General features: G+C 44.7%; 1 protein-coding gene across 1 annotated transcript in view; it reads left to right on the top strand.

The window, feature by feature from the left end:
- The window catches only part of PLXDC2 (plexin domain containing 2), a 236243-nt gene that overhangs the window by 97753 nt on the left and 126352 nt on the right, over window positions 1–12138 (top strand). Inside the window, exon 2 of the mRNA XM_029077538.2 lies at window positions 7348–7553. Within this exon, the coding sequence (XP_028933371.1) occupies window positions 7348–7553 (206 nt within the window). The remainder of the gene's footprint in view (window positions 1–7347; window positions 7554–12138) is intronic.

Here is a 12138-nt window from a genome sequence, read left to right as displayed (position 1 = left end):
TGGAGTTGGTTTTTTTTGGTGGTGGTTTTTTTTTTTATTCCCTACAATTACAATATCAGTTTGCCTTCTCCCCTTCTCCTCTGATTAGTTCCCCCAGGCAGGATCTGATTGTGGGCAAACCTGTCCGTTGAGTGCTTGCCATACCTAGGCCACATCTGACTGGTGGGCACATCTACCTATTAAGTCCCTCCACCATGCTAGTGACTCAGTCAATCTTGCATGATTGAAGGGCCAAAGAGGGACAGATGGGGACCGCTCAGCATGGCCTAGTGGATAGAACCCGGGACTGGGAGTCAGAAGGATCTGGGCTCTAATTCCGGCTCTGCAACATGACTGATGTGTGACCTTGGGAAAGTCACCTGACTTCGCTGTACCTCAGTTCCTTCATCTGCAAAATGGGAATTAAGACTGTGAGCTTCATGTGGGACAGGGACTGTGGGCAACCCAATTCCCTTGTATAACAATAATAATAATAAAGACATTTGTTAAATGCTTACTATGTGCCAGGAACTGTCCTAAGCACTGGGGTAGATAGATCCAGGAAATCGGGTTGGACATAGTCCCTGTCCCACATGGGGCTCACAGTCTCAATTCTTGTATCTACCCTAGTGCTCATTACAGTGACTGACACATAGTAAGTGCTTAAAAAGTACCACATTTATTATTAATGTTATTATTCCAGGTTCCTCAGCACCTACTTTCATCTCCTCTCGTCTTCACTGTGTCACCCCCCAAACCTCCAGCCAAATCCCCTCTCTCAAACCCAAACTAGGACCTCATTTCCAGTCTGCCTGTATCATATTCAGCACCCCCTGTATCCTGCTTCTTATGGTAGCAGGCACTCTCAGTTTCCCAGGTCTCCTGCCTGCAAATCCCGTGCTCTTCCCTTATGACTTCCAAAGGTAAAAACATCCTTCGTATCTGGCAGATCATTGATCTCCGGTCTTCAAAGCCCTTCTGCAATCACATATCATCAGGGGCAAATCCCTCTCTTCCCCAACAGATTTCCCCACCTACTGCCACTTTCACACACTTCCCCATCCCATAGCACTTAGGTACAGCTCTTGATATTCAATTGCTTCCTCCTGTCCAAAATCGATTTTCATTTTCTCCCACCTTGAGGGCAGGGATCTGGTCTTCTAGGTTGATCGCACATTCCTCAGGGATTAATGTAAGGAACTTTGCTCATGCAGGGTGACCTAGTGGAAAGGACACAGGTTGTGACCTTGGACAAGTTATAGGAAGATACAGTGCAAACTCTGTGTCACAGTTTCCTCATCTGTAAACGGGGATTCAGTCCCTTCTCTCTGTCTCTTTAAACGGGGATTCAGTCCCTTTTCTCTGTCTCTCTCTTCCATGTGGAACAGGGACTGTGTCTGATCTGATATGAATTGTATCTACTCCAGGGTTTTGCACGATAGGAAGCTCCCTCTAGACGGTAAGCTCATTGTGGGTGGGGATGGGTCCATTTATTTTTCTTTTGTACCCTCCCAAGCTCTTAGTACAGTGCTCTGCCCACAGTAAGCACACAAGAAATAAGATTGAATGAATTGACTGAACATATACTATCATCAATGACACTTATTGAGTGCTTACCCTGTCCAGAGCACTTGCGGGGGGTACAATGCATAGAATTGGCATACACATTCTTTGCCCACAAAAAGCTTGCAGTCTAGATGGATGAGCTTACTATTATTATTAGAATGATCATTATTAATATGATTATCATCCTGAATGGCTTGGCTTCCCTTTGGCTGAAGGAATTATTACAGACCGGCAGCAACTGAGGGCATATTCTAGGCTCAAATGCAAACCTTTTGATACTGCTCCTTTCAATTCTATTGGCACCGTCTCCCTTCTCAGCCACTTAACAAGGCAGAGACAACCTTTCAGCAGAAACACTCAGACTCTGAACAGTTTCTCTGCTTAACGGACCACAGCGGGGCGAGCTGGAGGAGAGATCATTGATCGCAAGACGGCAAGCCATCAGCCATTTAATTAATGGACAGGGGACCGAAAACAAACAAGAATCAGTTCAGCCAACCCGTTAGAAGAAAACGATGTGGCCACCTTCTTATTCATTCATTCAGAAATATTTATTGAGTGCTTACTGTGTGCAGAGCACTATACTAAGCGCTTGGGAGAGTGGATAGAGCATGGACCTGGGAGTCAGAAGGTCATGGATTCTAATGCCGGCTCCACCACTAGTCTGCTGTATGACCTTGGGCAGGTCACATCACTTCTCTGTGCCTCGGTTACCTCATCTGTAAAATAGGGTTTGAAATTACAAGTGTCACATGGGACAACCTGATTACCCTGTACCTATCCCAGCACTTAGAATAGTGCTTGGCACATAATAAGCACATAACAAATACTATGTCCCACCTTATTTGCTTATATCCACTCCAGCCCTTGGTACAGTTCATAGCACATAGAAAACACTTAACAAATACCATCATTATTACTATTAGAAGTAGTAGTACAATTCAACAACAGACAGACACATTCCCTACCATTCCGTGTATTCACCAACACTGGGACTGAGGAAGAGAGGCATCGTATCAAAGGGACCTTCCCCCACAGATTTGCCACATCAGAGCAGGGTATCAGTTTCAAAGAGGATTTGATTAGAAATAATAGTGTGGCTTAGAAGAATGGATCATGTGACCCTCCTTTCCTCTTCTCCCACTCCCATCTGTGTCTCCCTGACTTGCTCCTTCATCCACCCCATCCCAGCTCTACAGCACTATTGTACTTATCTGTCATTTCTTTATTTTTGCTATTTTCTGTCTCCCCCTCTAGACTACAAGCTCCTTGAGGGCAGCAAATGTGTCTGTTTAATATTCTATTTTACTCTCTCAATCGCTTAGGATGGTGCTCTGCACACAGTAAGCACCCAAGAAATAAGATTTAAGGGATGAAGGAATGAATGTGACTGGGAAGCACCTGGAGCCCTGTGACTTTTTCTAGTTCAGTTGAGCCAATCAATCAATGGTATTTATTGAGCTCTTACTGTTTGCAGGGCTCTGTATTGAGCAGTAAGCACTGTACTAAGTGTACCATAATTCTAACACTGGTGTTATTGCTGGTGCATGTCTCATAACCTTTGTTGCTGAACTGGACATCCCAAGTGCTTAGTACAGTGCTCTGCACACTGTAAGCGCTCAATAAATATGATTGAATGAATGAATGACCTCAGCATAACCCTTGACTCATCTCTCTCTTTCAATCCTCATAGTCAGTCAGTGACCAAATCCTGCTGTTTGTATCTGCACAACATCTCCAAAAATCTGCTCTTTCCCCTCCATCCATCCATTTGTGCATTCAATCCTATTTATTGAGAATTTCCTGTGTACAGGGGAAGCACTGTACTAAGTGCTTGGGAGAGTACAGTATAACAATAAACAGACACAGTCCCTGTCCACAACGAGCTTCCAGTCTAGAGGGGGAAACTGCTACCACCCAAACTGCTACCAAGCCAGCTGATCCAAGAATTTATCCCATCTCCTTGTTGATTTCCCTGCCTCCAACTTCTATCTATTCTCCACTCTGCTGCCCAGTTTGTGTTTTTTTCTAAAGTTCGCCTACATCTCCCCACTCCTCAAAATCCTCCAATGGTTCCCCCATCCACCTCCACATCAAACAGAAACTCCTCACCATCAGTTTTGCCAGTCACTCCTCTCTCTCTCTCCCCGGGCCACCTATCCTCACTCCTCTCCCACAAATCTGTTGATGGAATCTATTGAGCATTCACTGTGTGCAGAGCACCGTTCACAGCGTTTGGGAGAGTCCACTCCAACAGAACCACTCCAATAGAGTTGGTGGAGCTGTCCCCCTCCCAAAATGAGCTTACGGTCTAGAGCCTTAGTCTTTGCTACAACCCAGCCGGCACACTCTGGCTCCTCTGGCACCAACCTACTCTCTGTGATCTCATCTATTGAACTCAAGACCGATTGCTCATGGTCAGCCACCGAGGGTTATGAGGGTGGGTTTATCCACTCCTCCGGAGCTCCAGAGGGCTGCCAGCTAACCCCGAGCTAGCAATTGGAAGGATGTTGCAGATCTTGTGAAATTACAATTTGATTTCTGGGAGCGTCCATATCTGCGTCCGTATCTCAGGGAAAAAGTCACAGCGATTATTAAATCAGTCCCCTTGGTGAGCCCTTCTTGAACCTCTGTCTTAGTAGTGCAAAAGCCTGGCAGAATTGGAGCGTTTGCTGATGGGAGGGGATAATGCTGAGAGGGAAGGGGTCACTCATTTGAACTCTGGGTAGCTGGGAGCCATAAAATGCCTAACCCCGCCATCTGACTGAAATGAAGGCTGGAAAGAATGATTGAATCTAATTTTCTTCCTGTGGTTGTAGGCTAAGCCAGGTGAGCAAGGCCAAGACCCCACAGATGATTTTATAACGTCCGCCTGTCAATCCATCTGCTTCTGTAGGGGTCTTCCACCATGGCGTTTCTTAAGGGCTTAGTTTTTGCTAACCACTGGGTTATAACAATTATGGTAATAACAATGATAATGGTATTTATTAAGTGCCTATGTGCCAGTCGGTTGTTTTTGTTGAGTGCTTACTGTAAGCTGAGCACCGTACTAAGTGCTTGGGAGAGTACAGTATAAGAATACCACAGACACATTCACTGCCCATAATGAGCTTCAGTCCAGAGAAAGATGTACCGTACTAAGCGCTGGGGTGAATACAAGCAAATTGGATTGGAAACAGTCCCTGTCCCATATGACGCTCATAGTCTGATTGGCTTCCAACCCAATTTGCTTGTATCCACCCTAGTGCTTAGTACAGTGCCTGGCACATGGTAAGCACTTAACAAATACCAAAATTAATTAATTAATAGTAAGCAGATGAGGTAATTGAGGCACAGAGAAGTGAAGTGACTTGCCCAAGCTCACACAGCAGACAAGTGGTAGAGCCGGGGTTACCACCCAGATCCTTCTGACTCATTCATTCATTCATTCATTCATTCAATCAATCGTATTTATTGAGCGCTTACCATGTGCAGAACACTGTTGTAAGCATTTGGGAAGTACAATTCAGCAACAAATAGAGACAATCCCTGCCCACAACGGGCTCACAGTTTAGAAGGGGGGAGACAGACATCAAAGCAAGTAAACAGGCAGCAGTAACATCATTATAAATAAATAGAATTATAGATATGTACACATCATTAATCAAAATAAATAGAATTACAATCATAAATATGTACATATATTCACAAATGCTTTGGGGTAGGTGGGGGGAGGTAGAGCAAAGGGAGTGAGTTGTAGTAATGGGGAGGGGAAAAGGAGCAGAGGAAAAGGAGGGACTCCCAGGCCTACCCATGCTTTATCCACTAGGCCACAGTGTATCCGATTGGACACAGTCCCTGTTCCACCCAGAGCTCACGATCTATTTCACTGCCATTTTGCAGATTAGGATACTGAGTTCCAGAGAGGGTAAAGTGATTAGCTCAAGGTCACACAGTAGGCCAGTGGCAGAGCTGGATCTCAAACCCGGTACTCTTGACTCTATTTATTGCCATTGTTCTCGTCTGTCCGTCTCCCCTGATTAGACTGTAAGCCCGTCAAACGGCAGGGACTGTCTCTATCTGTTGCCGACTTGTTTATTCCAAGCGCTTAGTACAGTGCTCTGCACATAGTAAGTGCTCAATAAATACTATTGAATGAATGAATGAATGAATGAATCAGCTTTTACTCTTTTCCCTGGGCAACACTGCCTCCATAGTCCAACTCAGGGTCTTCTAATCTGTCAGCTCCTTGAGGACAAAGTATCAGATCTACCAACTCTCTTTGTTTCGAACTCCCCTAACCCCTTAGCACAGTGCTCTGCACACCGTAAGTGCTCAATAAATCCCATTGAATGATTGATTGGAGGTCAAGGTAAGAATCGGAGGGTGCATCGGATTATCACTGTCACTTAAGGACAGTTGGAAGGGGGCTTAGCATTGAACCAAGCAGTTTTGCGCCTCACCAAAACGATCCCAATCTGTGCCATTAATACTAGGGTAAAATATATTTAACCAATATAAAACTTCTTTTCTGCACTTCATTGTGCATATCTAATTTATTTATATTACCGTCTATCTCCCCCTCTAAACAGGGAGCACATTGCAGGCAGGGAATGTAGCGTAGCTCAGTGGAAAGAGCCCGGGCTTGGGAGTCAGAGGTCAGAGGTCATGGGTTCGAATTCCGGCTCTGCCACTTGTCAGCTGTGTGACTGTGGGCAAGTCACTTCACTTCTCTGTGCCTCAGTTCCCTCATCTGTCAAATGGGGATTAACTGTGAGCCTAACGTGGGACAACCTGATTACCCTGTATCTGCCCCAGTGCTTAGAACAGTGCTCTGCACATAGTTAGCGCTTAACAATACCAACATTATTATTATCATTATTATTATTATTCATTCATTCAATAGTATTTATTGAGCGCTTACTATGTGCAGAGCACTGTACTAAGCGCTTGGATTGTACAATTCGGCAACAGATAGAGACAATCCCTGCCTATTGACGGGCTTATAGTCTAGTGATGGGCTTAATAATGTACTCTCCCAAGTGCTTAGCACAATGCTTTGCATACAGGAAGCTCTCAAATGCTATTGAATGAATAAATGCACATTTCAGCACAGAGAAATGAAATGTTTTAATGATGCTTTTTCTTTCCTCCGAACCAAAACATGCTCATTGCCTATTCCGGATCAGTTTTCAGTTTACTTTCTTAGAGTTGGAGGTGCCCAGGGCACAGATACCAAAACACACCTTTTGCTGCCGGGTCTTTGTGACAATCTTCCCATCAAGATCCCCCAGCTCGTTCACCCCACAGCAAACTCCTCATAGAATAACCACTTCTGGCCTCTAGTTATTTATTTTTTTATTTATGTACATTAGTGTCTGTCTTCCCCACTAGACTGTGAGCTTGTTGTGGGGAGGGAATGTGTCTGTTTATTGTTATATTGTACTCTCCCAAGTGCTTAGTACACTGCTTTCATTCATTCATTCAATCATATTTATAGAGTGCTTACTGTGTGCAGAGCACTGTATTGGAAGAATACAGTGCAATCATAAGTGGACACATCCCCTGCCCACCAGGAGCTTACAGTCTAAAGGGGGGGACAGACAATCATATAAAAAAATAAATTACAGATATGTTCATAAGTGCAGTGCTTTGCGCACAATAAGCACCCAGTAAATACGATTGAAGGAATGAATGCAGATGTTTATGTATAGGCCCCCTCCTCTCTTCACAGGTAGCCCCTCTCAGCCGGAGGGAATGGGTTTCTCGTAGACTGCCAGGCTGTTGTGGCCAGAGTCTGACGATTGTCCTCCTCCCTCCCAGGCTGGCGTTACGATGTTGGGACGGGCTCCTCCCGGGCAGAGGATGAAGTAGATGTGCTCACAGACGGTCACAGGTGGAAGCGGCAGCTGGAGCCGCCCAGATCCCTTGACACCAATCGGGCCGGCGTGGGGCAGGACACCTCTGAGCCCAGGGCCTTCCCGGACCTGATCCTCGAAGATGGACAGGACAACAGCACTCAGATTGAGGTAAGGGTGGCAGCTACCTCTCTTTTTCTGCACTTGTCCTTGTGTGTCTCTAAATGAGAATTGGCATCCAGCAGAGAAGCAGCATGGCGTAGTGGAATGAGTGGGGACCTGGATTCTAATCCCGGCTCTGCTACTGGCCTGCTGTGTGGCCTTGAGCAAGCCACTTCACTTCTCTGGGTCTCAGGAGGACCTGGATTCTCATCTTGAATTCTGTCACTTGTCTGCTGTGTAACTTTGGGCAAGTTATTTCACTTCTCTGGACCTCAATTTCCTCATCTGGAAAATAGGGATCAAGTCTGTCAGCCGTATATGGGACAGGGACTTTCTATCAGTTACATTGCATCTACCCCAGCGCTTAGGATTCACTGCCTATTCTCCCTCCTACTTGGACTGTGTGCCCAGTGTGAGACAGAGACTCTCTGACCTGATTAGCTTGTGTCTACCCCAAAACTTGCTACTATGTGCCCCTCACATAGTAAATGTCAACAAACACCACAGTTATCATTTTTTCTGTTAAGTGCTTAATATGTTCCAGGCACTGTACTAAGCTCTGGGAGTTAAAGTTAGTCAAGTTGGACACAGCCCCGGTCCCACAAGGGGCTCACGGTCTTAATCTCCATTTTACAGGTGAGGGAACTGAGTCACAGAGAAGTTAAGTGACTTTCCCAAGATCACCCAGAAGACAAGTAGTGGAACTGGGATTAGAACCAGGTTTTTATTATTGTTATTATTATTATTATCATTGTTGTCATTATTGTATCCAAATGCAAAGGACTGACTCAACCTTTGAATAAGGGTTAATTTTTTTGGTCAATTTCTTGTTGTTTAAGGATAAGTGGAATCCAGGAATTAAATTATCTAAACTGGGCCCAAACTTTCCACAGCTAGCTCAATCCGTTAGCTGAGAGTAAGGTCTATGCATAGTTCCGAGGGTCAAAATCCCTGGAAAATAGGACCCACGAATGTTTAACATTGACAAATGCTGCTATTGACCTGCCTTTGTGAAGCGAATAAAGGAAGCAGTGTATTGGGACCTTTATTAGGTTTAATTGAAAAAGGAAGTTTTGGTTTTGGTTTTTGAAATGAGATCTTTCTTATTCTCTTTCCTCTAAATGTCTCCCAAGGTCATTTAGAGAATTTAATTGACTCCACTGACTGTTCCCCACTTCTCTTTTATGTACCAGTGGGGCTAAAAGATATTAAAATGGAATTTCAGTGAGTTTCTTTTCCATCTGGACTCCCTGCCCCTCACACCTTCTTGGATTCCAGATCCCATATCCAGGGAAAGAAAAAATCCCAAGCATTTTCACTGCTTATGCAGAAGGAGCACCCTGAGAGAACAAAGCCTGTTTTTGCCCCTAATTCAAAGGAAATAATGTGGAGATTTTTCTCTGCAGTCTAACAAACCCTGGAAAAAGCCCAAGCCTTCAGTGATCCAGTTGACTGAAGGAACAGGTTTCCTCCCTATCAAAAGATGACAAAGTTCTTGATTTTTAAATTCTTTTTCAATATGAGGCTGATTGTATTTTCTGGTTAATAAACATAGAACTTCCCAATTAGTACATGTCACTCTTGAACTGAATGTTGATTGATATTCAGTTGATTCCTGAATTCCATCTGTTCATGTGGATATTTAACTCTCCAGAAAGGCTGAACAGGAAGCTTGCTTCTAATTGGTTATTGTAGAAATCTCACATAGGTAGATGTTAATCCTAGGGACTGCCTAATAGTAATAATAGTAATAATAATAATAGTATTAAGTGCTACAGTCTGCCAGGTACTGTACTAAACACTGGGGTGGATACACACAAATCAGCATGGACACAGTCCCTGTCCCGCATAGGGCTCACAGTCTTATTCCCCATTTTACAAATGAGGTAACTTAGGCACAGGTAAGTGAAGTGACTTCCCCAGTGTCACACAGCAGACAAGTGGCGGAGCCCAGATTAGAACCCATGATGTCCTGACTCCCAGGAACGTGCTCTAGCCACTACGCCATGCCTCTTTAATTGCCTAGAATTGTTAGGTTTACTGTGTTTTCTATCAGTCAGACAGTGGTATTTATTGAGCACATACTGTGTGTGCAGTATACTGTACTGACCACTTGGAAGAATGCAGTAGAGCTCCACTTACCTATCAATTGTATTTATTGAGCACACGGTGTGTGCAGAGCAAAGCAGCTTGGCTCAGTGGAAAGAGCCCGGGCTTGGGAGTCCGAGGTCATGGGTTCGAATCCTGGATCCATCACTTGTCAGCTGTGACTGTGAGCAAGTCACTCAACTTTTCTGTGCCTCAGTTACCTCATCTGTAAAATGGGGATTAACTGTGAGCCTCATGTGGGACAACCTGATTATCTTGTATCTCCCCCAGCGCTTAGAACAGTGCTCTGCACATAGTAAGCGTTTAACAAATACCAACATTATTATCATTATCATTATTATTATCATTATTATTATTAAATGCTTGGGAATGTGAAAAATAGCAATACAATAGATACATTCCCTGTCCTCAATGATCTTACCATCTAGGGTGTTGCATTGAATTTCTGGGGGTTTTCGTAGAGCCAGGGGGAAGTGAAGAAATATGAGATCCTGAAGATGGATATCACTTGCCTATTTAGTTGCCCCTGGAGTGTTGGAATGTGCATGGTGAATTTTCTCCAGCTGATAATCTCCTTCCAAAAGATTGAGACATTTTAGACTTTCCAGGAAAATAGCGATAGTCGGAAAAGGATCTGAAGTATAAACAAAAATTCTCATTTAAAAGAATGTGTTCTGATCTGAAGTGAGTGTATCCAAAAACATTAATTTGGATTTCATTTTGCATTTTTTCCATCATTGGGTTTATTTTAGGCATATTTTAGAGACTGTTGGCTAAATTTAAGAAACAGACATTCACAAGTGCATGCGTGTGTGTGCGCACACACACGCACACACACATATATAGATTGGGAAAAGAGATGAATCAGTTACTGGAGAAGACATTCAGGCACATATGATTAAATCTGCTTTTTTGTGGTAATTTAAGTACTTAGTTTCTATCAAGCACTATTTTAAGTGCTGGGGTACTTACAAGTTAGGTAGGACACATTCCTAAAAAGGGAGCTCACATTCTAAGCCGGAGGGAAGGGGATTGAATCCCCATTTTACAGATGAGAGAAAGAGGCCCAGAGAAAATAAGGACTTGTCCAGGTCACACAGCATCATCCTTCCCGTCTCTCAGGCCCGCAATCTCCGTGTCATCCTTGACTCGTCTCTCTCGTTCACCCCACACATCCTATCCGTTACCAAGACCTGCCGGTTTCACCTCTACAATATCACCAAGATCCGCCCTTTCCTCCACCCAAATGGCTACCTTACTGTTACAGGCTCTCATTATATCCCGGCTAGACTACTGTATCAGCCTTCTCTCTGACCTCCCTTCCTCCTCTCTCGCCCCGCTCCAGTCTATTCTTCACTCCGCTGCCCGGCTCATCTTCCTGCAGAAACGATCTGGGCATGTCACTCCCCTTCTTAAACAACTCCAGTGGTTGCCTATCAACCTCCGCTCCGAACAAAAACTCCTCACTCTAGGCTTCAAGGCTCTCCATCACCTTGCCCCTTCCTACCTCTCCTCCCTTCTCTCTTTCTACCGCCCACCCCGCACGCTCCGCTCCTCCGCCGCCCACCTCCTCGCCGTCCCTCGGTCTCGCCTATCCCGCCGTCGACCCCTGGGCCACGTCCTCCCGCGGTCCTGGAACGCCCTCCCTCCTCACCTCCGCCAAACTGATTCTCTTCCCCTCTTCAAAACCCTACTTAAAACTCACCTCCTCCAAGAGGCCTTCCCAGACTGAGCTCCTCTTCTCCCTCTACTCCCTCTGCCACCCCCCCTTTACCTCTCCGTAGCTAAACCCCCTTTTTCCCCTTTTCCCTCTGCTCCTCCACCTCTCCCTTCCCATCCCCACAGCACTGTACTCATCCGCTCAACTGTATATATTTTCGTTACCCTATTTATTTTGTTAATGAATTGTACATCGCCTCGATTCTATTTAGTTGCCATTGTTTTTACGAGATGTTCTTCCCCTCGACTCTATTTATCGCCATTGTTCTTATCTGTCCATCTCCCCCGATTAGACTGTAAGCCCGTCAAACGGCAGGGACTGTCTCTATCTGTTGCCGACTTGTTCATCCCAAGCGCTTAGTACAGTGCTCTGCACATAGTAAGCGCTCAATAAATACTATTGAATGAATGAATGAATGAACACAGCAGATAAGTGGCGGAGCTGGGATTAGAAGCCAGGTCCTCTGACTCCCAGACCTGTGCTTTTTCTACTAGGCTGCATTCCTCTCCTCTTACTCTTCTCTTCCTTTCAAATATGGTTGCGAATGTGGATTCTGGTCATTATGTTATCTTTTTTATTCATGACTTCATTTATACAAGTAAATCCCAAATTACAAGCATCCTATGATTCCTTCAACCAGTGATGTAGATTGTCATTTTCCTGTCTACCAACTCTATCATAATGTGGCACTTTGCTGAAGAGAGGGCTCAGCAGAATGAGCGTTATTATTAGTAGCAGGTGGGCTGCCAAGGGAAGGGACACAAT

The sequence above is a fragment of the Ornithorhynchus anatinus genome, chromosome 13 (genome assembly GCF_004115215.2).
Source record: "Ornithorhynchus anatinus isolate Pmale09 chromosome 13, mOrnAna1.pri.v4, whole genome shotgun sequence".
Classification (NCBI taxonomy): domain Eukaryota; kingdom Metazoa; phylum Chordata; class Mammalia; order Monotremata; family Ornithorhynchidae; genus Ornithorhynchus; species Ornithorhynchus anatinus.
This window is presented reverse-complemented; position numbering and strand designations above follow the sequence as displayed.